We start from the raw sequence: 27,645 nt of genomic DNA on the forward strand, positions 1-27,645 counted from the left end.
GCAAAGTCTTTGTTGATTGCTGTCGGGCGCTTCAAATCTGCCACAGGAAAACGAGTCCCTACCACGCTCAGAGCAACATAACCGAGAGAGTGAATCGGAATGTCAAGAGTATGCTGGTTGCGACGACCGAGCAGCACAGAGATTGGGACGCACGGTTGTCCGAACTGGCTTTCGCCACTAGAACAACCGTGAACAGGTCGGTGGGTATGACACCTGCTTACTTGAATTTTGGGAAAGAGATCGCTTTTCCGCTAGAGAACGCCCTACTTGACGCGGCGGGGCCCGCGCCCCCTCCGCTTACACAGTACGCGGCAAAACTCCGCGAGCGCCTTGAGGCAGCGCAGCGCGCGGCTCGTGAAAACCTCGATGTCGCGCGCATGGAGCAAGCGGATCAGTACAACAAAGGTCGTCGTCACGTCGTTTTCAACACGGGCGACTTGGTACTGAAAAGAACGCACCCGCTTAGTAACGCAGCGCGTGGGTTCGCCGCGTCGCTAGCGCACAAGTGGGTTGGACCGTTCGAAGTTACGGCACGGACTACGCCACTCACCTACCAGCTGCGGTTGTTGGCGAGCGGTGAAACCGCTGGTCCGGTGCACGTCGCAGATTTGAAAGCCTATCACCTTCGCAAGGACGATAACTGCGAAGCGGGGGAAGCTCAAAGCGATGCAGGTAGCAACCCAGTTCGCAACCGACGCTATAACCTAAGGCCAAGGTAGTGCACTACTTTGTCTAACGTCTTTGCTTCTTTCAGAATGCATTCTGACAAGATTTTGCAGCAGCCAGATGAACCACCGTCGCTGGGGCGGGAAACCGCACCCAGCGCTTGGTTCAAGGAGGGGCCACTTAAACAGGGGGTAGCCCCCTAGATTGTGGCCCATTATAGTGACCAACGCGGCCATGCTGGCCGTCTTCAACGAGTTGGATTGAAGCCCGCTGCCCAGGCCTGGAGTACGGGCCTCAGGAAGCCAGGTGTGCCCGTGGCGGAAACGCCTGCTGCAATGTGCATCCAGCACGGCGCCACGTCGAAAGGGGTCAACGATGTAGAGCAGCAGCTCAGGGCCGCTGCCAGTCTTATGCGTGGCCGAGCCCAGCTGCGCTGTGACCCCGAGGATGTGGCCGCTGCCGGAGAGGGACCAGCCGGAACAGTCCCGCCATGCCTGCTGCTTCTCCCGTCCCACGGACCAGCTGAGATGGCATCCCGCCAGAGCCAGGCGACAAGCCTTCATATTTTACGCCGACCTGGGCTCGGACATAGACATGGCCCGGCTGTTGGCGGAGCCCGGGTCGGACGCTGAGGGGGGGGGGGAAGATGTAGGGCTCGTGCCGCGCCGCGCATTTGAAGGCCGCGCCACTTCCCAATGCTCCCTGCGCGCGTGCCTGTTTCCCTCTCCCCGCTCGCGCGGGGATAACCGGTCCCGCGCGAGGGGGCTATAAAAGAAGGCACGCGCCGCCGTCTCGCCCTCTCTTGGTCCCTGGCTCCTTGGTCCCTGGCTCTTCGTTCCGGCGCTCTCAACGACCCGCAGCCACCCGGACGATGACACCGACTTCGACGATCCCCGATCCCTGTGAGATTAAAGATGTTTATCATACGGCCCACTGTGTGTTTGTCGTGCGCATGCCTCGGGCAGAGGAATCGCCCACAAAGTAAAGAAACCTGGGTGACCCTGCTGCGAAGCGACGTCCCCGCTGACCAGCAAAGAACAGTCCGCCTGGCGGCTGAGGCTGCTAATAACCAATGTATATTCGCCAGTCCTTAGTTGCGTAGGTTCTAGCCCACGTTCCTTAGGCCTGCGTGCCAGGAGAGGGGAGTAGGGGGCCTCCTAAATCGGTGGAAAATAAAGTTTTAATAATTCAATCGATCACCATGCTAGCATATAAAGCCCCGCTTTAACCGAGTCGTATGACGTGCCTGCGTGGCCTAGGGATAACGTGAATGCAAAGTTTTGGCAGACTTATTGTGATATCACCCTCACATATGAAAGGAGAGGCCCGTCTGGGCAGCTTCTGCCAAACGTAATGTAAGGAGGCCCTACGTCCAGTTAATCCTCAGCCATGTCAGCTGCCATGCTACCGCCTCCGACGATGTTCTTCCAGCCTTTGGATGTAACCGACGGAGGGTCCCCGCGAGCAATAGCGCTTAAAGGCTTTCGCCTTAAATGCAGACCCTGCTGTGCAGCTCGGACCCTGAGCTCCAGCTCCTACTCGTCCAACTGGCTGAAGAGGCTGCTGGGACCCAAGACCTCCCGGCCTGCCTCTGAGGCGGCGGCACCCGCCCCTTGACCTGCGTGTCGGGGGGTGGGTAGATCACCTTATCTGTTGGACATTAAAGTTTAGTCCATCCATCCAACCACATTATTGTGCTTTTGAATTTGGTTAGGTGGACAACTTTTATTTCCACCAGAAATGGGCGTCCTCTGCCCTGCCCCTGGCACGCGTGCCAGGGAAGACGGGTAGACGTGCGACCGCAGATTACAGGCTGGCAGGTAGCCCTTGGCTTGTTGCAGCCTCGTCCTCCAGATGGACAGTGCGCCGCTGGATCTCAGTTTCCGTGCTTCGCAGCAGGGCTTTGCAGGCTTCTCTACTTGTTATATTTTTATCAACCAAGGGGGATTGTGGGCACTCCCAAATTATGTGGTCGAGAGTCCCTCCCGCCCCACAGTGTTTGCACTGATCATTGTCTCTGAGGTGCGGTACCGCGAAAAGCGCCCAGACCGGGTTCATGAAGGTATTAGTTTGTAATCGCATCAATGCTACAGCTTCTACACTATTTGGGCTAACATCTGGCTGGGGTGCCAGTCTGTGTCCCAATTTATAATGGTCAATGATTTCCCAGTAATTTAGCAGACGCTCGTCGTATGGCTACTGTTCGGGTTGCTCGACGCCTACCCGGAAGTAGAGAGCTCGGGATAGCTCGTGAGCCGCCTCGTTACCAGGGAGGACCGCGGGCGCGGGTGCCCAAAATAACTAAAATATTTTATTTACCATTCTTTGGGTGAGGTTTCGGCTGCCTCCGGTGATATCCTCCCCTTTGCAAAATTTTGGATGGCAGTTTTGTTGCCGCTACCCTACTGAAAAAATTGTATGAGGCAATAACCTCACATTTTCTCACACAATCTCACTCAATTCACATACGAAATCCCATACAAGTCGCATATAATTGCATAAGGTCTCATAGTTTCTTGTTCATTATCCTAACTTATGTAGGATATTTTATGATAATTATGTGCACTGTATGAGAGTCTATGCGATTAGATGAGATTTGATGAGGTTATCGCCCCGTATAACTTTTGGTTTTTCAGTAGGGTAATTATAAACTTGACTTCCGTTTCTACGCAAGATATCGCTATCGCAACTTCCTCCGCAGTCTCTAATGTTGTGGCCTCTAATGGCTGCTGCGGGTATCGGCGCCCCTCTGCCATCGACTACCGAGGCTACCACCGCACCTGTTCTGTCACTCGCCGCATCGACATAGACTGCTTCATTCACTTTCATGTTTTCGAACTGTCGCTCTAGAGCTTCGGATCGTTTGGCCCCTTTTTCGACGTTAACTTCTGGATGCATGTTTCTAGGGAAAGGGAGGACTACCAAGGCATTCCTCCTTTCATTACTAATTGTGACCTTTTTTAGAATCTCTCTTTCTGGGTGGAGTCATACTTTCCCAGGGGTCACCCTGCCCGTCTCGGTCGTGCTTAGTCTCTATAACTGGGAGACTCGCACTGCCTCCGACAATTCTGCCCACGTGTTGTGCACCCCAAGTTCGAGCAGTAGTTCGCTTGATCTGCCCATGGGCAGTCCTAGCGCCTTCCTAATGTATCTTCGGATCAGGAAGTCTAGTTTCTTCTTTTCTTCAACCTTAATTGCGAGGCAGGGCGTCGCGTAACTGATTCTGTTTATTACTTACGCCTGGATTAGTTTTATTACGTTTCTCTCCTTGAAGCCTCTTCCTTTAGTGGCGCCCCTCCCTAAGAGTCCGAACGTTTGCATCGCGCAACTTTCTAGTTTCTCCTGGACATGCCCGTGAGATTGGATGACCATCCCCAGGATCCTGACCTGATCTTCGGTTTGCCCTTTACCTGAATATGAAACTCTCCAGTATTCTTGCATAGGAGGTGTGTTAGGGTATATACGAACAAATTCACTAATTGCGGTGAGAAGGAAATCTGCGTATTCGACATTGATGTCGGTCGCTGTCTGCCCGCTTTTGCGATGACTGCCGCCAACATCCGAGGGAGGGCGCGACGTGCAGCAGGGGAGACACGTTTGCTGCTTGGCACGTATACGGGCTGCAGGGGACACCGGGCTTACAGTGGAGAGGTACGATTCTCTTTGGAGTTTTTGACACGTTATGTGACTGGTGCGATAAATAATAAAGGATATATTTTCTCCAGGTGCTTAAACTGACCAATGCAGTTCCTTTAGGTGTCTCTGCAGACGTTGTTGTTGTTGTTGCGGCTGTAGGAAAAAGGAAAATAAAATGTACGGGCCTACTACTGATTGATTAATTTATAGGAGGGGAAAGGCGCGGTAACTGTCTCACTTGTTTTCTGTGGACACCTCAACCGCGCCGTAAGGGAAGGGAGGAAGGTGGGAGTGAAAGTGGAAACAGAGAAAGAGGAGCCGTAGTGGAGGTCTACGGAGAAATTTCGACCACCTTGGGATCTTTAACGTGCGCTGACATCGCACAGCACACGGACGCCTCTTCGTTCCGCCTCCATCGAAACGCAGCCGCCGAGGTCGGGTTCGACACAGTAGTCGGGCGTCTTACCACTGCACCACCCCGGCGGGGCAATGGCCTGCTACTGGCTCTGTAGCTGAGCCACCTCCACTGCCTCGTACGAACATATACTATGCTGAAGCATGCAAAAGCAAAGAAAAATAAAGAGCCTCTGCCCGTGTAACAAAGTATAACAGGCTTATAGGAGGGAAATTTAGTATATGTACTTTGGAAGGGCTTATAGGAGGGAAATTTGTAGAGAATAAAAAGAAGAGTGAGAGAAAGACGCGCGCTGCAACAACCATCGTTCACCACCCAGGCGGTGACGGGTGCAATGACGGCCCACAACGGACAAACAACGGACAAGCCCCCGCCGCAAGCGGAGTTGACCTACCGCCCCAGCCCCGTAGGGCCAGGAACAGCCACCCTTCACCACCTCCCCCGTGCCCCTCTGCAGACGTTGCGTACGCTTGGGAATTTTTTGGGAGCAGCGCGCGATGCCTAAATCTCTATTTTAAATTGGTCCACCGGCTCCGTAGGGGTGGTGCAGTGGTAAGACGGTCGACTACTGTACAGCTGTTCCCGGGTTCGAACCCGACCACGGCGGCTGCGTTTCTATGGAGGCGAAACAAAGTGGCGTCCGTGTGCTGGGCGGTGTCAGCACGCGTTAAAGATCCCCAGGTGGTCGAAATTACTCCGCAGCCCTCCACTATGGCTCCCCTTTCTCTCTTTCCACTTTCACTCCCACATTCCTACCTTCCCTTACTGCGCGGTTCAGGTGTCCACAAAGCAAGTGTGACCGATACTGCGCCTTTCCCTTCCCGTGAACCAATAATAATAATAATAATAATTAATAATAATAATAATAATAATAATAATAATAATAATAATAATAATAATAATAATAATAATAATAATAATAATAATAATATTATCAAAGAAAAGCAGTAATTTTATTATTTTATGCATGCAAAATACTTCCGCGGAGATTTATGTTTCGTTATTGAGAACACCGGTCTTTTACTTGCAAAATGCACAGCCTCAAAAGCACATAAAATTTGATTACTTCAAGTGCTATCTCTTTCTCGTGCTCCTTACAGCAAAGATTTGGAACCTGCACACTTTCCAGGAAGGTTGCAAAGTCTGAAGTGCAATAAGGATCGGTAAAGTTTATGGCGCCTAAAGGAACTTTAATTTATACCCCGCAGTGAAAAAAAGAAAACAAAAACAGTTGGGGGGGCGTACATTTGTATGTACAAAAGGCCGCCTAGTCAATATTTTGAGCAAACTGACTTGGCATCGATCAAATTGCGCAGTCTTTGATTATGATGAAAAATTCAGTGCAGGCCTCGCAACCTGTCTTTAGCCGCCTGTTACCAGCTGCATATCCCGCCATGTAGTAAATTAACCATATTTTTTGACATTATAATGATTCTCTTCCAGCGGAAGCGAATTAAGCATAGTCTCTGCGCCATGTAGCATTCCGTCGTTCTGTTCTCGAAGTCTAATTTGATTTCTATGTACACCAAAACTGGACTAGATCGATTTTTTTTATTAAAATAATGACTTGCATATTACAGGCTTCTTGAAAAAAAAATAAAATAAACTGTAAGACAGGTATTCGACTCTGAATTGATCATCGGCTTATACTCAAGAAAAAGGAAGACAACCATGTTCAGCGCATGACGCTCATGAAAGACAACGACGACAACGCTCGATCCGACGCTCGCGCGTGTGCTGACACAAGCTCTACGACTGATCGTACCGTCACAGGTCTGTTTTTAATGCGATTCAAAACTTTTTAATAGAATCAAAACGTCTGCCTTGCTAATATGCTTTGAATTTTGTAATCTGTAAATAAAAATCTCAGTGTTCTTCTACTGCGTTCGCTATGAATTCTCCATTTTATTTTGGTTTTGCATATTTTACTTTCTTCTCATTCCCTAGCAATCATTACTTTTTTTGCGATGTAATCATACATCTCAAAAACAAATATCTCTGCACCTAGTTCTTGGCCGATCCCCCTGTTTGGGTATGTGCCATAAAATTAGAGAACAACGAGAACGACTGACCGCCTGACATTCTGTTCACTGTTCACAACGTTGCGCCCTGTGCAAGGTCTTCTATTACAAGTGGTGAAGGTTACAGCAGTCCCCTCAACTTGGAGCTCCGCAGCCGAGCGCTGCCTACCACTTCCGCGATGCCTGAGACTGCCAACCAACCGCCACCCCCACCCCCTCTATCACCTCTTATCATGTTCCGGCGCAGCGCGGCAGCGTGACCCATCCATCTTCAGCGGCGTCGATGACACGAATGTGGAAGACTGGTTGGCGTCATATGGACGCGTACGTGCTTACAGTAATTGGATCGACGCCATGAAGCTTACGAACGTTATATATTATTTGAGCGACGGTGCCAACCTCTGGTTTCGAAAATACGAGGATGACATCTCTAGATGGATGGCTCTCAAAACCAGCCTGACTGAAGTTTTGGCCGTCCCTCTATCCGTAAGCTTCGCTCCGAGCAACGCTTGCGAAGTCGGGCACAATAAACAGGCGAAAACTTCACCAGTTACATAGAGGATGTCGTCGACCTCTGCAAACGCATAAACCCTACCATGAGCGACGCCGATAAGATCAGGCACATTATGCAAGGCATTGACGATGATGCCTTCCAGATGCTCGTCGCCAAAGTTCACAAACTGTGCCCGACGTTATCAGCTTCTGCCCAAGCTTCGATGAGCTGAGCAAACAGCATCTTTCTACACGAAGTGCTGCCCTTCAGCAGGCCACCCTTTCCAGCTTGGCTCTCTCCGGGGACGGTGCCCTGGACCAACAGTCGCGTGTTGAGTACATTCAGCAGTTTTTTCGTGAGGAAGTCGCACGCCAGCTTTGCTTGTCTACATGCCCGCCAGCGCCTGCGCTGACGCTCAATCCCACCCTTCAGTGTGTCATAAAGGAGCAAGCCGCTGAGGTTCTGCCATCACCTTCTCAGCAGTCCCTGGTCGCGACTCATCTCACGTACGCTGATATTTTGGTGCGGCCACGGCCCTCACCGATTGCCCTGTCTATAGCCGGCATCCCATCCTATACGAACATCAGGGACATCACCAGGAATATCAGGAACATCAGGGACGATCACAGCCCTAGTCTTTCAACCCCTGGTGCACGCAAGACAACCAACCTATTTGCTACGCCTGTGAAGGTGCCGGCCATGTGGCTCATTTGTGCCGCAATCGTGGTCGTCGTTCCTACGACTATACGCATAGCCGACGTTACAATATTCCCCCGTCTCTCTCGCCCGTGCTCCCTGAGCCCCCTTCGCAGTCCTCAGTTATGATCGCCGCTCCCACCGCTCGCCGTCTCTTGGCCGTCGTTCCCATTCTCCGATATGCTCCGCCGCCAACCAGCCGTCCACACGGAATGCTAACGGCCGCAGTTCCGGAGGCAAGAACTGCGCCGTCACGGACTACCTCAAAATCTGTTTTTTCGTACCAGCCAACATGATTACCGTATTCATTGAGGGAGTTCCTGTCGAAACACTTGTAGACACTGGCGCAGCCGTTTCAGTTCTTAGCAGACTCAAAAAGTAATGACGCCGTTGCCTACCATTTCTCTTCGCACCGCTAGCACTCAGGACATTCGACCATTAGCCGCCTGCACCGCCTGCCTTCTCATCGACGACGCTCCCTGCACAACAGAATTAATCGTCCTCGCCCGCTCATCCCACGACGTCATCCTTGGTTGGGACTTCCTCTCCAATCATCACGCCATAATAGACTGCGCCCGTGCTTAACTTGAGTTATCAACCTCAGTGACACTCCTTTCGACGCATCCGGTGCTACTGCCACTACCATGCACGTCGTAGAAGACACCGACGTTCCGCCTTTCTCTTCAGTGCTTGTGCCACTTTCTTCTGCGGCTTTTTCTTACGCCACTGTAATTTTGCACCCTCCTTACAATGCGCTGACCAAAATTCCGCGCTGCTGCCCCATGCTGTGCTGACAATTTTTATTAGCTCAAGTGCCATTTATGTTTGTAACCCGTGACCCTGGCCTACCACTTTGCTCCGTGGCCAGTCGCTGGGTAGAGTTGCCTTGTTGGATTTCACTGCCACCTATTCCTTCATCGATACCGCCGCTGGCCTTCACATCAGCGCCATAATGACTCTTCTTGTGGCCACTACATCTTCCCTCGAAGTTTTTCACCGGTCCATTGACGCTGGCCTGACGCTCTTACAACGAGCCCAGCTTGTCGCCATCCCGTTACCTTTCGCTGCTTCGTTCGAATCCCAGCAACCTTTGTTAGGACGCACAACTACTGTTACCCACCGTATTTATACCTGCACCCATGCCCCTTTACGCCATGGTTCGTATCGCGTCTCAGCTGCTGAGCGCCGCATCACTGACGAAAAGATGACCGACATGCTCCAGCGCAACGTGATCCAACCGAACACAGCCCTTGGGCGTCTTAGGCCGTCCTCGTCAAGAAAAGAGACGTTTCCATCCGATTCTGTATAGACTACCGCCGACTGAACAAGATCATACGCAAGGACGTTTACCCTCTCCCTCACGCCCTTGACTGCCTGCAGGGAGCCGAGTTCTTTTCTTCATTAGACCTGCGTTCTTGTTACTGGCAGGTGCCGATGGCAGAGGCCAATCGCTCAAAAACCGCTTTCGTCACAAGCGATGAGCTCTACGAACTTAATGTCATGCATTCGGAGTTTACAATGCCCCCGCACATTCGAGCGCTTGATGGGCAACCTACTCATAGGGATCATATGGCACACTTGCCTTTGTTAACTGGACGACGTTGTCGTCGTTTCGCCGGATTATTCATCTCACGCCCAGCGCCTTGAGCCAGTTCTGCGATGACTGACCGACGCTGGCCTCCAACTTAATTAGGTGCCGTTTCGGGGCACGGAGCCCGCCACTCTCCGAGATGTTGTCTCCAAGGGTGGCGTTCTTCCCGATCCGGAAAAATTGTGCGCTGTGGCAGAATTTTCCAAGCCAACTACTTTGAAAGAACTCCGCACCTACGTCGGCCTCTGCTGCTACTTTCACCGCCTCGTTCGCAATTTCGCCGCAATCATCGACCCTCCAACCAAGATTCTGTCCAGCCACGATCTTTCAGCCTGGTCTCTACACTGTGGTGACGCCTTCGTGATACTCTGCCGCCTTCTGGCGACTCCGCCAATCCTGCGTCATTTCGATCTTCTCCCTCGCAAATCCACACTGATGCCAGCGGCGTTGGTCTCGGCGCAGTACTCGCTCAGCAGAAGCCTGGCTTTGGTGAGTACGTCGTCGCTTACACCAGCCGGATCAAGACAAAGGCTAAAGCAAACTATTCCGTCACCGAGAAAGAGTGTCTAGCTATCTTCTAGGCAATAACCAAATTTCGCCCCTACTTGTATGGCTGCTTTTTTGATGGCGTCAGCGATCATCACTACCTCCGCTGGCTGTCCTCTTGGAAAGATCCTTTCAGTTGACTGGCCCATTGAGCTTTAGGCACCAAAAATACGACATTAACGTTGTCTATTGCTCTGGCCGTAAACATGCCGATGCTTATGCCCTCTCACGTTATCCCCCGCCGTCTGAAGCCAATCCTGCTATGTGCGTCCTATATCCCACCGACATGCCCAGCGATATGACTTCCGAGCATGGATCGCTTCACTCCTGGATTTGTTATCTGGCCGATTGTCACGACCTCCTTGCCGCTCTCTCCGTCGCCAGTCTCATTCAGAGGCAGATATTATCATTAGTGGAGAAATAGTTAAGTTATCATTAGTTATCATATTATCGTTAGTTCAGTGGAGAAATATGGGAGAGGCCTTCGCCCCGCAGTGGGTATAATCAGGCTGATGATGATGATGATTATTATTAGCGACTCCAAGACTGCCATACACAATTTCGCCCGAGGTAGAATTGCACAATCTACTCTAAATATTCCTAATGGGATTCCCTTACCAGATAGGGACATTGAATTGATTTGGTTACCGGCACATTCTGGCAATCCTGGAAACGAGGCGGCTCATCAGACAGCCTTAGGTTTAGTCCGCCGGGCGGTGACCACCTCCGGTCTGGGGACAGCCAAGGATAACCTGATATCAGTTCACTTAACCCACCACTTCCGCCTTCAAACGAAGGGAGTTCCCGCCCCCGCACAAGAGGCTTAGTAAAGAACACGAAATTACCTGGAAGAGACTCCAAACAAACCTGGTAGTTCTCTCAGATATTTTCCCCAGCCAATTTTCTCCTCACTGCTGTTGTGCCGGTGGGGTTATCCCACAGTAGCCCAACGTCAACAGTGTTGTGCCAAGGAGTTGGTTGCGTAGAGCTCGTCAACCGTTACGTGAATGAGGGCTGTCAGTTCTCTGGACGGTAGCGATGAATCCGAGTCGGCCCTGGTGGGATGAAGAAAAAGCTTTATACACTATTTACAGGCATTTACACAGCGAAATCGGCTCTGGGGCCGAAAGCTAACATAGCGGAGCCTCGAACGGAAGCACTTGAGACTCCGTAAACCGAGAAACCGTTGACGCTCAAATGGTCCAATCCGACGGCAGCACTTTCGCAGGGCTAAAGGGAGAGCTTGCTGCGCTCTTGCTTCAAATATGCCGCGGAGCGAGAAGCGGTCCACCGCCAGGGCCACGGCGCAGAGCTGTCTGGATGCTGAGTCATGTTCAAACACGTCGCTTTTCTCCCCTTGGCACGGCTCGCATCCAGTGCACCGGTGCCTTACAGAGCAGTATCCGGACTTTGTGAAGGAGGCGTTCGGCGGAGAAGTTTGGCGTCTGGCTTAATTCCTGATCGGCTTTGGCCGGTCACAACACTGCACACTGTGCGATGAGAGAGCTACCCTTAACCATATACTTTGGGGATGCGAGGAGGACCCCCCCCCCCCTCCAGAATTAGGAGAAATCCTGCATCCAGATGACTGGGAGACCCTGCTGCGCAGCTCGGACCCGGACATACAAGACCGGATCCTCAAGCGCGCCTATGAGGTCGCCAACAGGCTTGACGCTTGACCTGCTGGCCATCTAGTAGGGCAATGTAACTCGGCCCTATATAACTATCCGGCTAAATAAAGGTTTCTTCTGTTTCTCTCTCATCATTTTGCCATCAGAGACGAGCTCCTTTACCGCAGTAATTACCTCCCAGATGGTTGAAAGTGGCTGCTAATTGTTATTCCGACCCATCTGCGCTTTGTCATTTGCTCCCACTCCCACTACTATCCTCAGTGTGCCCAGGCCGGCTTATTGAAAACCATCACTCGCCTGCGACAGCTTTACAACTGGCGTTGGATGTACAGTTATGTTCGCTGGTTCGTCCAGTCTTGCCCCGGGTATCAGCGCCGCAAAGAACCATCGCCCCAGCCCGCTACTCCTCTGCAGCCGCTGAACTGCCCAGCCCAACCCTTTGAGGGTGTTGGAATTCACCTGTATGGCCCTCTTCCTAGCACATCCACAGGCAGTCGCTGGATCATCGTTGCAATTGATCATCTCACGTCGCCTTTGTCATCTGCTACAGCCCACGACATTGCTTCCTTCATCCTCCATCATAGCATTCTTCGCCATGGGCCTTCCAAAGAATTGCTGACTAACAGCAATCCTTTCCTTTCTGAAGTTGGCGGAGCTGTCTTTCGAGAACGAAAAATCGGTCACCATGCCACCTGCGCGTACCATCCGCAAACAAATAGAATGGTTGAGTGTTTCAATCGCACCATGGGCGACATGCTGACAATGTTTATTGCTTCCGACCACTACAACTGGGACTGCGTTCTTCCATTCGTTACATTTTGCTTATACCTCTGCCACTCAAGCAACCACCGGTTACTCGCCATACTTCCTCCTGTACAGCCGTGAGACCTATGGAAGCCATTTTCTCATACCGACCGGATTCTTCCCAATTGACGACAGTTTCTCAAGTTGCAAGTTGTGCTGAAGAATGCCGCCAGCTTGCCAGGACCTTCACTTCTCGCGCCTACAGCAGCAGCAGAAAACCACCCGAGATCAATCTGCACATCTTCCTGCTTACCGTCCAGCCTCTTGGTCTGGATATGGGTACCTTACTCCAGTCCCGGCCTTTCCTCAAAACTTCTCAGCAAGTACCAGGGCCCCTACCATTTTCTCAAGCAAATATCCCCGTATTTCATCGAACCCCTTACGCCATCCACTGACCACCGTCGCCGCAACCGTGGAATAGCACACAGTACCTGCCTGAAATCTTACTACGATCCTGCCATCGTCACATCGCCATAAGCCGCCAGGATGGCGCCTTTTTGCACGAGTTGTAAGACAGGTGTTCAGCTCTTAAATTTTCAGCGCGTGATGCTCAAGAAAGATAACGACAACAACCATGCTCAGCGCCTGACGCTCACGAAAGATGACGATAACGCTTGCTCCGACGCTCGCGCATGGGCTGACACATGCTCTACGCCTGTATCGCCGGACGATCTGTTCACTGTCCATGGCGTAGCGCCCTATGCAAGGTCTTCTATATCAAAATTACCAATAATGAAAACATTGTCGGGAAATTGTGTCGCAGCATAGCGCCTTAAGTTGGTTCATATCTAACTTGTATTGCATGGCGAACCACAAGAAGGGACGACGACTCTGTCTGTCGTCGTCCCTTCTTGTGGTTCGCGCTGCAATACAAGTTAGGTTTCATAAAGCTGCTTGCTACAAGAACTTATTGAAAGAAGAAAAAAGACGTAATCTTTTACGTTAGTGCATGGTTCCCAAATATTTTCAGCCGTATATTTCTATACTATCTTAATAATTGTTCGGTTTCACGCTTCGCTTGTAGCCTGTTTCTGCACTGACTTCCCTTTCCCGGGCTTTAATTTAGTTCTTAAGCTCGGGAAAAGGAAGTCAGTGCAAAAAGAGACTAAACAGCTCGGTTGTTTAATTTTCGTTATTGCATTTCATTTAGCTGCATTTTGCTTTTTTTTAGCTGCCCGTTCCTTCTGTGTCGTGCGTTTGCCGTGCAACATGCTCTCAATCCTTTGTTCATTTTTGCGGACGCTTTTCACAGCGCCGCAGGCCTCCCACCAACGCCTTCTCCCGGCCTGATAAGCGGCATGTTCTTCCCGCTTTACCTTTACTTCCTACTCCTTCTACCTTACCTGACACACTGTGCTCAGTTATTCATTATCTTGTTTATCTTCCGATGTGTCGGTAGTTTTCATCCCCTTACCTCTACCGACTTTGCGGCTACAGGTGACGCATTGTAATCATCATCGTTTGTATGTGAAGCAATATAGAACATATTTGTTGGAATAATTGTCCCCCTTAGAGATATTTCTTATCAGGGCCCTTTGCAGAGCCTGTCCCTTTGTAAGGTGTATCTGCACCAAACCTGCTTAAGTGGTGACTAATCACCTACCCCGTATTGAAGTCTTTCCTGTTACTGCTGCTTTTATTTCTTTTGCAGACCACAGGATCCCTCGTTCCACTGAGAAATACATACTGAAGAAATATTTTTTTTACTTTATGACCTACTTTCTTCTCACCCATCCTCCCCCTCCACATTCCTTGACCCCCTTTCTTCTCACCCACTTTCCCCATCCCCAGCTTTTCTTCTTCGGAAGCAAAAGCGTATTTAAACTCCTGCCAGTGATGATCGCTTTGCCCAGGCGAAGACAAGCCCACTTGTTGAAACGTTGGCTCGACCTGCGAACTGAGGCGTACCCCCTTTAATTACTCTTGTTCAATGCTTTCTGACTGCATGCCAGTCTTAGCAGCACTGGAAATCCCAAAGATGCGTCTTTTGAAACAAACCCTTATATTTTGTCCTTCCCTTACATTTACGGGAAGTGAGTTTTCAGTGGTTTCCGGGGCACTGCTGCATTACCTTCCATATAACTGCCGATTACATAGCAAATTCAGCTCTAATGGGCTTGTTGCCGATCTTGTACCGAATATTATTTTGCTTAATATATCCCCATTTTCAACGGTTTCAAACATTACACTCCTTGAGCCATGAGTCGTTCTTTCCTACTACGGATTTTGAACATTTAAACTTCCATTGGAATATCCTGTATTGCAACTCGAGGCAATGTGAGGTCTCCATGACGCTCATGCGTTGTAAAATTTCTTGCCTCAATCTTTCTTTATGTCGCGGTGGATTCACGCCGTCGAATCTTTGTGCGTCATGTGATGACGTGGAAACAATTGAGCATTATATCCTGTCCTGCCAAAGGTATGCCACTCAGAGAAGAAATTATTTAGAAATACTTCTTGCTCGCTTAGGACTGCCGTTTACAGTTCCTGTCCTCCTCTCCTTTGGTGCAACCGTCAAAGGATATGGCCTAAACCCGGTGTGTGACTTACGTCACAAATACAATATTGCTACCGGAATATTTTTGTATTAGCGCTGATGTGTCTTATTTATACTTTATTTTTTTTATATTTTTATCCTTATTTCATTGAATTATATTCCTATCACCTTACATTTTTGCAATTTATTTTAGAAACACTAATTCCTAATTAATAAGATCTATCATACAGCCTAAACCGGCATCATGAATTCTATTCTTAAATCTGCAACTAACTCTGTCCAACCCATCACTGTGGGTATGTGCCATATGCGCCGAAGGAGAAGAAGAAGAACTAGCTTCGACGCTTCGAGAGCAAGGCCAGAGACACCCGAAAGGAATCAGCTGTCCCAGAAGCAAGAAACACTTGTGTGGACAAAGCCATCTTCTATGGAAGCGCCGATTAAGAAATCCTCCAAAGAAGTGGATCGCAAGTCACCTGGCAAGGCATTATCAGATACGTACACGCCTTCATTCACCTCCGATGCTCCGAGGCTAAAACCAGAGTCCTCTGAAAGACATCAGTTTGGCCCTCGGCAACAAACAGTTGCGTCAACAAAGCGATCCTTTGTCGAAAATACGACGAAGGAAGCCTCTAAAGAACTGAATTGCCCTGCCCTTGACGACGCGCCTACGCCTGCAACCAGCTCCAACACTTCGAGACTAAGGCCAGAGACACCCGAAAGGAACGTGTTGTCCACGCATCATGAAACACTTACGCTGACAAAACTGACCTCTATGAAAGCGCCGATGAAGAAAATCTCCAAAGAACTGATTAGCAAGCCCACTAGCAAGGCCTTGTCAGTTGCGCCCACACCGTCATCCAGCTCCGCCGCTTCGAGACTGAGGCCAGAGTCACCTGAAAGGCATCAGCGGGGTCCTCGGCGAGAAACACTTGCGTCAACAAGGAGATCCCCCGTCGAAATGCCGAAGAAGAAAGTCTTCAAAGAACTGATTTGCCATTTCCCTGACAAGACCATAGAGGACGCGCCTATGTCTGCAACCAGCTCTGAAGCTTCGAGGCTATGTCTAGAGACATTGAAAGGGAATGAGCTGTCCTCACAGCAAGAAAGACTTGTGTTGACAAAGCCATCCTATATGGAAGCGCTGATTAAAAACTCCTCCAAAGAATTGATTCGCAAGTCATCTAGCAAGGCCTTGTCAGTTGCGTCCACGCCTTCATCCAGCTCCGAGGTTTCGAGACTATGGCCAGAGGCACCTGAAATTGATAAGCTGCCCCCTAACCAATACAAACATGTGTCCTCAAAGCCGTCCTCCATCGAAACGCCGACAAAGAAAGCCTTAAAAGAACTTATTGGCCAGTCCCCAGGCGAGCCTTTGCCCGATGCTACCACGTCTTCATCCAGCTCGGACGCTGCGAGACTAAAACAAGATTCAGCTGATCAGCTTTCCCCGCCACAAGAAATACTTGCGTCAACGAAGTCATCCTCTGCTGAATTTAAGACGAAGAAATCTTCCAAAGAACTGATTCTCCCTCTTTATGACAATGGGTTTACTCACAGAACCGTGGAACAGCTTGCTTTCGTACCACCCAAAGTAGCCAGGTTAGAGATTGGTGTTCTTCAACCATGTATAGTTCACCATATTCTTTCTGACTTGAAGAGCAATAACACAACGCTCACCTGCCAAAGGTCAAGAGAGTGAATCGCGACCGCCTTGGATATATTTAGATTTTAATGTCGCCCGTGCAATTTTAGGAGGTGTGTAACACTAAAGGATCATATTTGCTCGATCATAATCCGGATCCCTGTGTTATGGGGTCCCTCGTAGCTAATATCTGATCACAGACGTTGAAACACGGACACCCACACATGTCTAGGCTAGAGCACTTGTTTAAAGGACTTCGGCTCAATTAAATTAAAATTTGAGGCAGATCTGTACCGTCAAGAAAATATGCTGCACAATCGCGCTAAAAGATCGCCTTACCCTGCAGTTTGGTGACTGCAGAAGTTCCCACTGTCTTTTTGGGTAGAAAGAGGAAAAGGAAATAGCTAACTGGAGGGTGTCACAGTAAGAAGCTGTGTTAAATCTCGACATACTGTGTAGACGAAGTGTTGAGCATAAGAAGACGCAAGACAAACGAATTTTCTTAAAAGAATGGAAACAAAAACCCAGTTGATTTCCGATGACTCTCTGTGGAGCCGCAATGTCTACTGCGAATAAGCTATCGGAGTCACGGCAAGAACTGCTTTCGCATCCAGTGGTGGGAAGCTATGACGACTGCTCACCCACGTAAATATTTATTGAAATGTATTAAGCTTTTCCCTGTTGTAGGTTACCTACCCGGGAACAGGAACAGGCCGCTGGGCAAGCAAAGGACGCCGCACCTGAGCCCACGGACGAGAAGGTGTACGATGCGGCCAATGTGACATCTCCAGCAGTCAGCGATCACGACATCGGCGACTTGGGATTTGCGGGCGCAGTGCTGATGGACGAAAGGGCAGCGGGAATTGAGAGGCTGGGCAAATCCTACTTTCCAGGGGAACATCGCCACAGAAGACGGGGCTCGACCGAAGACCTGGACTTGGCGGGCATGTCAGGACGCGCCGCAAGCAGGGTACGCAAATGTATACCCTCCGTACGAGTCTCGCTTGGCGATTGAAGACGTAACTTTAAAACATGGATTCGCTGAGACGCCAGCAACCATGCTAAAGGGTAAGCGCATGCTTGTGCTGTTTTCCTTCCTTGCTCTGCTGCAAAGGGAATAGTAAAACAAAACTGACCGTCGGCAGAACCGTGCAGTCAGTGAAGGATAAATAAAGCAGTAGCGAGTGACAATGAGGGACACATTATATATGCAAACTTATTATACACTTCTAACACGTAGTTCAATGGAAAGAAAAGAAATCAGAAAAAAAAAGTTTTTCTTCTTTCCAAGGAACTGTTTTTTGCATGAATTTCCTTGTTGATTGCACAGGTAACAGGCCGCAATATTATCGACCACTTTTGTTTTCTCTATTGTGCGCAAGATAGCCCGGCCAGAAAATGAGATTTAGGGTATTGACGCGGTGGCGGTAAAGAACCCGTATTACAGAAGAGCCGGCGTCGATGTCGCTGGCAATAAGCAAAAAATGTTGATCAGCCGACTGGCTCATTGTCTTGCATTTACAGCAACATGACCTATCATAGGAGTTTTGAACACCTCACAACGTTCGTGTTCAACGTGACCACACATGGTTTGAAAGGGCTTCAATCATGACATGTAATACGAATTACAAGATGCTGCACGTACGTGTCAGCTGATTTAACTTCATAATGTGACTGATTTCACTCGAAAAAAAAAACGTTGATGAATTTCAGGTTTCAATTGAGATTTTACACGCAGCCATTGCATTGCGAGCAGGATGGGCTATCTAAGGCATGTTTGTACATCTTGGGAGCACGTAAAGCTGTGTATCATGGCTGTATGCTCATTAGCATGGGTGCGACTAGAGAGTACCGCATATCACTATCGCATCATAAATGATGCGATAGCCTTCAGGGTAAACCCTGAAGAATGAACTTTATATGTTGCCTTAATATTTTCATATAACGTGGAAAGGGGTTGTTGTGACGCACTTATTTCTCTAGAAAACAGATCATTATTTTAGGAGGCAATAAATCTTAGTATATTAAGCAAGTAAAATGACTAATTTATTGCAGAAAAGAGTCAAATTGTTAAGGAAAAAAAGCGAGAAGCAAAGATGGCAGTTATAGCACTGTAAAACAAAACAAAATGTAGTATTGTGGCTTCCTATCGAAGTAAGATTCGCTACTTATGACCCCTGAGAAACATGAATGTAGAAGCATAGATTCTTTGCTTAAACTTACATGGCTCACTAAGGAACCAAATCGCTTACAGGGTGCCTATTTTGCTGTGATTGTGCCCTCCAGGAGGTCTGGATCTTATTCGCCTTGTTTACCATCTTTGGAAAACGTTTCTATTCAAAGGAGCCCAAGGTTTTACAGATCGCGTGGGTATGTGGTGACACGCTGATCGCCAACCCAATCTCGTTTTTCTTTCAGAGATCTCGACTAGATATCAGATTATCCCTCAGAACCTCGCATGAACGAGTGCACATTTCGAACCCCAGGTGCTTGACATTGCCGATGCTCTTCGGCATCCCTCATAGTCAATGTCGTTTGAGGCAACGAACCTCCGATTTCGCACCGTATCTCATAGTAGCCACTTCTTATGTAGAAACTAGAGATATAGCGCTTCGGTTACAGAACATTCAGTTCAGTTCAGGCGTTCAGTCGTGTCTGACTCTTCGTGACCCTATGGACCATGTCACGCCACGCTTTCCGGTCTCTCACTATCTTCTTAACATCACATAACTTCATCTGCAGTGCCTCGAGGATGCCATCTAACCATCGCGTTCGCTGCCTACCCCTTCTCCGGCGACCCTCAACCTTTCCCAACATCAAATCTTTCTCCAGCGACTCCTCTCTTCTCATCAGATGACCAAAGTAGCTGAGGTTTAACTTTAGAATTTGACCCTCCAATGAGCAGTCAGGGTTTATGGTCGACAATATCGACTGATTTGATCTTCTGGCAGTCCAAGGAACTCTCAAGAGTCTTCGCCAGCACCACAATTCAAACGCGTCAATTCTTCGGCGGTCAGCCTTTTTCACAGTCCAACTCTCGCATCCATACATCACAACTGGAAAGACCATAGCACGAGTTATACGGATCTTGGTTGGCAGACTAATGTCTCTGCTCTTTACTAGGCGGTCAAGGCTAACCATTGCTCTCTTTCCCAGAAGCAAGCGTCTCCTAATTCCATGGCTGCAGTCTCCTTCCGAGGTAAACTTCGAGCCCAAGAACAGAAAATCTGTCACAGCTTCCACTTCTTGTCCATTGATGCTCCAGGACTTGATAGGGCAATACGCCATGATCTTTGTCTTTTTAATGTTCAGTTTAAGCCCAAACTTCTCACTCTCTTCTTGTACGCGCATCAGAAGTCTCTTGAGTTCCACTTCACTTTCTGCCATTAAAGTGATATCATCCGCATATCTAAGGTTGTTGATACGGTTTCCAGCAATCTTCACTCCTGCTGAAGACTCGTCCAGACCGGCCTTCCTTATGATGCACTCTGCATATAGGTTAAATATGCAGGGCGACAGTATGCAGCCTTGCCTCACCCCTTTCTCAATCGGAAACCAATCAGTAAGACAATGCCCAGTTCTGACTGTGGCCTCTTGCCCTTCATACAGGTTCCTGAGGAGACAGATGAGGTGAATTGGAACTCCCATCTCTCGGAGAGCTTGCTACAATCTGCTGTGATCTACGCAGCCAAACGCTTTCGCCTAATCAATAAAGCAGAAGTAAATGGGTTTAGGGAACTCTCTTGCTTTTTCCATGATCCAGCGAAGGTTGCCAATTTGGTCTCTAGTTCCTCTGCCCTTGCGAAACCCAGCTTGCACGTCCGGAAGCTCCCGATCCACATACTGCTGCAGCCTACCTTGGAGGATTTTCAACATCACCTTGCTAGCATGCGAAATAAGCGCGATCGTGCGGTAATTGGAACAATCTTTGGCACTGCCTTTCTTTGGAATGGGGATGTAAACTGACCTCCTCCAATCCTGTGGCCACTGCAGGGTTGTCCAAATCTTCTGACATAATGTATGCAGAGTGTTAACAGCGTCGTGGTTGAGGTTTTGAAGCAACTCAGCTGGAATACCATCAATTCCGCTAGCTTTGTTCTTAGCAAGGCTGGCTAAGGCCCCTTCAACTTCACTCTTCAGGATGCCCGGCTCGAGATCAGTAATGACAACCGTCTTATGTTGGGTTTGCACATCCGAGTCCTTCTTGTACAGTTCTTCTGTGTATTCCTGCCACCTCTTCTTTATCTCTGAGGCTTCAGTGAGGTCCTTGCCTCGTTTGTCCTTTATCACGCCCAGCTTAGCACAGAAGCTTCCTTTGATATCTTTGATTGTCTTATACAGAAATCTTGTGTTCCTTAATTGGCTGTTGTCCTCAACTGCTTGACACTGTATGTTCAGGAAGGCATTCTTATCTCTCCTTGCTATTTTCTGAAAATCCGCATTGAGAACCTTGTATCTTTCTCTTTCCCCCATAACTTTTGCCATCCTCCTTTCCTCAGCTATTTGCAAAGCCTCTTCAGATAACCAGTTTGCTTTTTTGCATTTCTTTTGCTTTGGAACTACCTTAGTAGCAACTTCTTGTATTATATCACGAACATCAGTCCACATCTCTTCGGGCTCTTTGTCTTCTAGATCTAATTCTTGAAATCGATTCCTCGCTTCCACAGCATATTCTAATGGAATTTGATCCAGATCATACCTGAAAGGCCTTCTAGTTTTCTGCGTTTTCCTCAATCGAAGCTTAATTTTGGCAACAAGAAGCTGATGATCGGTGCCACAATCGGCCCCAGGCCTTGTTTTTACTGCTTGTATAGCGCTTCTCCATCTCTGCCGGCGAATAATATAATCGATCTGATTCCTGTACAGACCGTCCGGTGAAATCCATGTGTACAGGCGCCTCTTGTGCTGTTGAAAATGAGTATTCGCTATGGTCAGGTTGTTTTCTTGACAAAACTCTACTAGCCTCTGCCCAGCTTCATGTGGCTCGCCAAGACCGAACTTGCCTGTAATTCCGGATATTTCTTCACTCCCGACCTTAGCATTCCATTTTCCTATGAGAAAAACGACGTCTGATGATGGGGTGCGGTCTAAAAGGCATTGTAGGTCCGCATAAAATCTCTCATCGTCAGCTTCCTCAGCAGTAGTGGTCGGTGCATAGACTTGGATAACGGTTATGTTCAAAGGGTGACCTTGGATCCGAAGTGACATCATTCGGTCGTTTTTGGGGTTGTACCCTATCACTGCTTTGCCCATTCTTCTGTTTACTATGAGAGCGACCCCATTCCTTCTCTTGGATTCGTGCCCACAATAAAAGACATAATGGTCGCCGGAGTTAAATTCTCCCATTCCGGTCCACTTGAGCTCGCTGATACCCAAGATATCAATGTTCAATCTGTCCATTTCTCGCTTGACGATATCCAGTTTACCTTGCGTCATAGATCTTACATTCCATGTTGCTATGTGATATATCTCCTTACAACATCGGACTTTCCGGTCGCTTCCCGACACATCCACAACTGAGCGTCCTTTTGGCTTTAGCCCAGCCGCTTCATTCGTCCTGGAGCTACTAGGCATCGCCCTTTGTTCATCCCCAGTAACATGTGGGACGCCTTCCAACCTGGGGGGCTCATCTTCCGGCGCCATATCAATAATGGTATTGTGACTGGCCATAGGGTTTTCTTGGCAGGAAATACTGGAGTGGGTTGCCATTACCTTCTCCAGTGAATCACATTTTGTCAGAACTCTCTGCCGGGACCTGTCTATCTTGGGTGGCCCTACACAGCAGAGCTCACGACTTCATCGAGTTTCGCAAGCCCCTCCGCCACGACAAGGCAGTGATCCATGAAGGGGACATTAGCAACGTCTATTGTGCATGATCAATTTTCGAGGAGTATACTCCGGCGGTCAGTGGCACAATGCAATCATATGTTAAAGAAAGGAGAAGAAAGATGCTATACCATTCAATACCACACGATACCATGGCACACTATCCCATATCACACTACATACATCATACTATGTCATATCATACCGTACCATATTGTACCATAACTTGCTGTTATACTGTACCACACCATACCGTACCATACCCAACATACCATATTAAACAGCGCTGTACCATAAGTACCACCTGTACTTATGCTCCAAGACGCTTATAACCTTTTAATCGATCGTATTGACTTTCATATACACATCGTACACATTACGGGCGATTTCAATCTTCCAGGTTTAAACTGGTCCACTGGGCTATGCGCTTCTAAAAAGCGCTGAGGTTCGGCAAAAAGTAAATCAGCTGCTCGAATTCACGCGTTTTGCGGAACACGGACAAACAAAATACCTTGTAAACCACAAAGGAAACCTGTTAGATGTGTTTCTAAGGAACGCCAGCAACTGTACTGTCTCTCCCTTTATCAGTGTTTGCACCAATTGATAACTGGCATTGTTCTTTCGAAATTGGTGTAGAAACTGCGGTTTTACTGGACGAAATGCATAGTAGAACTCGGTTCGACTACGTCGACAGGGACTACTTAGGACTGTACAGATATTTGGAAAATGCTGACTGGCATAACAATGCTATTTTTATCTGAAACATGTCCCCTATAAAGCATCAGAAAAGGCCACCAACGTTACTGCTACCGGAATGCGTACTCACATTCCTAAAAACTAATAAGACGTGCTGGTTACGTAACCTCATTGGTTCTCGACAGAATTAAAAAAAAGACAGTTGCGCAAATCACGGTGCAAAAAAATACAATGCTCGGTACTCACATTCCTAAAAACTAATAAGACGTGCTGGTTACCCTCATTGGTTCTCGACAGAATTAAAAAAAAAAAACAGTTGCGCAAATCACGGTGCAAAAAATACAATGCTCGTCGGTCGGAGTCAAAACACCTTTATCGTCGAGCCACGGCATATATATACATTGTGTCCAAATTGGACTTTACTGATTCTTAAACAAAAAGCAAAATGCCGTACGCTCATGACGTTTTTGTACATTGGTTATGCGGCCAGGCGGACAAAAATTGGGGCATTAATTGTCTCCGTAAACTCAGTAATTAACTAAATCTTAATTAATTTTTAATTGGCTGAAGTTAGCTTATATCTTTATATTGAGAACTTGAAGGCAAATGCTTTTTAGGGCTATTCAATTTTGTTGAATTTTAGTAACGCGCCTGGGTCCTGAAATGCGCACGTTTAAAATTTCGTCTCAGTTCGTCTAATTACGCATGCGAGACAGCGGCTCTCGGCGTGAAGCACCTCCCACGTGTGACGCAGCTGTTGCGTATGGCACTCTGTCTTGCACATCTGCCTGTCTTGCACTAGCTCTGCTATCGGGAATAAAAACAGCATATCATGGCCCATTTTATCTCATCCATGTTTATACGGCGGCACCGAGCCTAGTTGAAAGTTATCGATCGCTCTAGTCTGCTATCATAGTGATTCATCGCTTTCGCGCGCTAAGGAAGAAACGCTGGCCGAGAACAAGAAGTGATCCGCGTGTCCGCTCGCTACACACTCTTTCAAGGCAGTGCCATACGCAACAGCTGCGTCGCACGTGGGAGGTGCTTCACGCCGAGAGCCGCCGTCTCGCATGCGTAATTAGACGAACTGGGACAAAATTTTAGACGTGCGCATCTCAGGACACAGCCGCGTTACTAAAATTCTACAAAATGGAATAGCCCTAAAAAGCATTTGCCTCTAAGTTCTCAATATAAATATGCACGCTAACTTCAGCCAATAAAAAGTTAATTATTGAATTGTAGGTAATTATTGAGTTTACGGGGACAATTAATACCCCAATTTGTATCCGTCTGGCCGCATTATCAATGTACAAAAACGGCATGAGCGTGCGGTATTTTTCTTTTTTCTTTAAATAATTAGTAAAGTTTTATTTTGAACACCCTGTATATCTGAAAATATAAGCGACGCAGAAGACGTTTGCCACAGATTTGCTAAATATTTTAGCGACGTTTATGGACATGCTCGAGTGGCACCAAAATGATGCCCAGCGAAAAAAATTATACTTTCCTCCATATTGACAGCGTAAATCCTATTGAAGTCGAACCAGCTATACGTCCCGAAGTAGTACTTTCTTACGAGCTAGTTGGTACATTATGCTTAACAAGTGTTGTGCGCTTAAAAGGCGATCACAAGGAACGATAGGACAGGCGATAGGACAGAAGCGCACTTTTAACTTTATTGACAGAAAATAAATTCTTACATGCGCTAATATTGTCGCGTAAACAGCGACCCTTATAGTTGCGTCCGAGGTCCAAGGCGTGGCAAAGGTTCTACGAACAGCGTCAGAGTTCAGGCTCGAGGTTAGCACACTTCTTCTTCCTCTCACACTTCTGCGCTTCTTTGTCGTCAACGCATGCTACAATATTCATTGCTGAAGTTCGTGAGAAGAACATAAACTTTGCCATTTTCATCAAAAACAACTGCCCTGGCAACGGCGATGCCTCTTTCAATAAGCAGTTTCTGTTTTGTCTCGACAACACCTTCTGTATCTTGCATTGGGAGGGAACCCACTGAGACCATGATGCTTGAACGTGGGGGCACACTAACATGGTCATCAATAATGTGGAGTGCAGCGGGGAGCATGCTGTTGGATTCGATAGCATTCTCAACTGAAAATCTTACGGACTTATTCTGCAGATCGATAATGGCGTCATTTTCGGTTAAAAAGTCCATACCGAGGATGACGTCACGGGAACACTGAGCCAATACGATAAACGTCGCCAGAAAGGTTTGCCCTTGTACAGTGATCCTCGACGTGCACACTCCCGTGGGCATAATTAAATGTCTGCCAGCTGTGCGTATTTGCGGGCCACCCCATGATGTTGTGACCTTTCTGAGAGCTTTGGCGAAGTGTGCACTTAGAATTGCATAATCAGCGCCAGTGTCGACTAGAGCAGTGACGTCTACGCCATCAACGGAGATCTGCAGGTCGGCAGTTTGTTGTGTCGGGCGGCGACAGCTTCGTGGGGATCGGTCTCGACTTCGATGCTCTGAAGGAGTGGTGGGGCGAATGTCGGCGTCGTGGTTACGTTGAGGATCAGCGGAATTTCGTAGCGGCGTCGATTCTGCTGGTGGCCGTAAGTAACGAACTGTAGTTTGCAGTGAAGAACTGTCGTGGGTCTGTGGAGGATCTTGAAATTTTCGCACTGTAGCAGCCGCACCTCCAGAGGATGCTGCATCTAGTTTCCCCTATGGGGACTTTGGAGTTGCTCCTGGCGTCCAGGAGAGCTGTAACGGCGAGGCGACGGCGATCGGAGGCGGCTTGGGCCTGTGTTGGAACGCGAAATGTATTCTGCGATTTCGCGTGGCTGCTGGCCAGGCAACGGACGACGGGCATCAAAAGAAAACCCACGGAGGCCGAGTTCCCTGTAGGGGCAGCGGCGACACAGGTGTCCAGCTTCGCCGCAATGGTAGCACAACGGTTGGTGATCGGGCGTTCGCCAGATATCGGTCCTTCGGCGGCGTATGCTCGGCCGTGAAGACACATGGGCGACCGGTGCGCGAGGCTCGTAGGATGCTGTCGAAGGCGGCAGGTAGCGGCTGGTGACCGCGGCGTAGCTCAGGGTCTGGGGCAGCGGTGTAGCTACGACGGATTCAGGCGCGGCGACGGGTGCGGGCCCGGTGATGGGTGCGGGCACGGTGACGGGTGCGGGAACACCCAGCGCCTGTTGTACTTCCTCACGGATGATGTCGGAAACTGTGGCAACCTGTGGCTGTGGAGGAATCCGCAGGTATTTGGCCACCTCTTCCCGGACTATCGCCCGGATCGTATCACGCAACGATTCTGACGAAAACTGTATGGCTTCACCTGCACTCGCGGCGTTCATAGACACTGTAGTGCGCTGGTATTGCCGGGCGCGCATGTCAAGTGCCTTCTCGATGGTAGACGCCTCACTTATGAATTCGGCGACAGTTGTTGGTGGACTTCGCACCAGGCCTGCAAATAACTGCTCTTTAACACCTTGCATCAAAAGGCGCACTTTTTTCTCTTCCGACATGGTTGGGTCCGCGCGTCGAAAGAGTCGCTTCATCTCTTCAGCGTAGGCCGTAACAGTTTCATTCGGATGTTGTATACGGCTACTTAAAAGCAGTTGCGCTTTTTCCTTGCGAAGCGTGTTGTTAAACATACGCAAGAATTCTGCCTTGAATGTGTCCCACGTTCGGAGTCCGGCTTCTTGATTTTCGAACCATGTCCTCGCAGAATCCTCCAGTGCGAAGTAGACATGGCGAAGCTTCGAGTCAGCGTTCCAGGCGTTGAAAACAGCCACCCGGACGAACTGCTCCAGCCAGTCTTCAGCGTACTCATGGGGCAGGCCGTGGAAATGTGGTGGATCCCGCTGGTGGTGGAGCAGGACAGGAGTTGTTGATACCGGGGGATTCATCGCGCTGACAGAAACGCTCCTTGTTGGTCTGTGGTCAGGGAGAGGACCACACTCGGGAGGCAGACCTTGCAGTCGGCGGCTGCTCTGGTGTACTGGAGTCTCCACCTTAGGGGTGCGTCCTGGGCTTGTAGGGGGCGTCCGGCTCATGAAAATCGTATCCCGCACCTCCACCAGATGTCGTGTAAACAGCGACCCTTATAGTTGCGTCCGAGGTCCAAGGCGTGGCAAAGGTTCTACGAACAGCGTCGGAGTTCAGGCTCGAGGTTAGCACACTTCTTCTTCCTCTCACACTTCTGCGCTTCTTTGTCGTCAACGCATGCTACAATATATCCACTGATATCGGAAAGACGGCTGAATGGCAATGGGCCAGAACCAAAAACAAAACAGGAGGAAAAGAAAACATAGTGTCGAACTATGATAAAGGCATATTCACACGCTTCTGTCCTCTCGCCTGTCTTATCTTTGCCTGTGATCGGCTTTTAAGCGCAATGAGTTTCTTAACTATACTTGCCCTGTCTTGAAAAAAAAAAATCAGGAGTGGAGGAAATCGAGATGTTCGTTATCAGAGGTTGCGTCGGTGTTCTTGTTCCTGTTTTAACC

At 48.8% G+C, this 27,645-nt stretch overlaps 1 protein-coding gene across 1 annotated transcript in view; it reads left to right on the forward strand.

Moving 5' to 3' along the window:
* The window catches only part of LOC146197764 (carbonic anhydrase 14-like), a 209,270-nt gene that overhangs the window by 58,550 nt on the left and 123,075 nt on the right, over positions 1-27,645 (forward strand). Inside the window, exon 2 of the mRNA XM_084597236.1 lies at positions 17,329-17,611. Coding sequence (XP_084453362.1) covers positions 17,329-17,611 — 283 coding nt within the window. The remainder of the gene's footprint in view (positions 1-17,328; positions 17,612-27,645) is intronic.

The sequence above is a fragment of the Amblyomma maculatum genome, chromosome 3 (assembly GCF_055883805.1).
Source record: "Amblyomma maculatum isolate TAMU_Amacu chromosome 3, ASM5588380v1, whole genome shotgun sequence".
NCBI lineage: Eukaryota > Metazoa > Arthropoda > Arachnida > Ixodida > Ixodidae > Amblyomma > Amblyomma maculatum.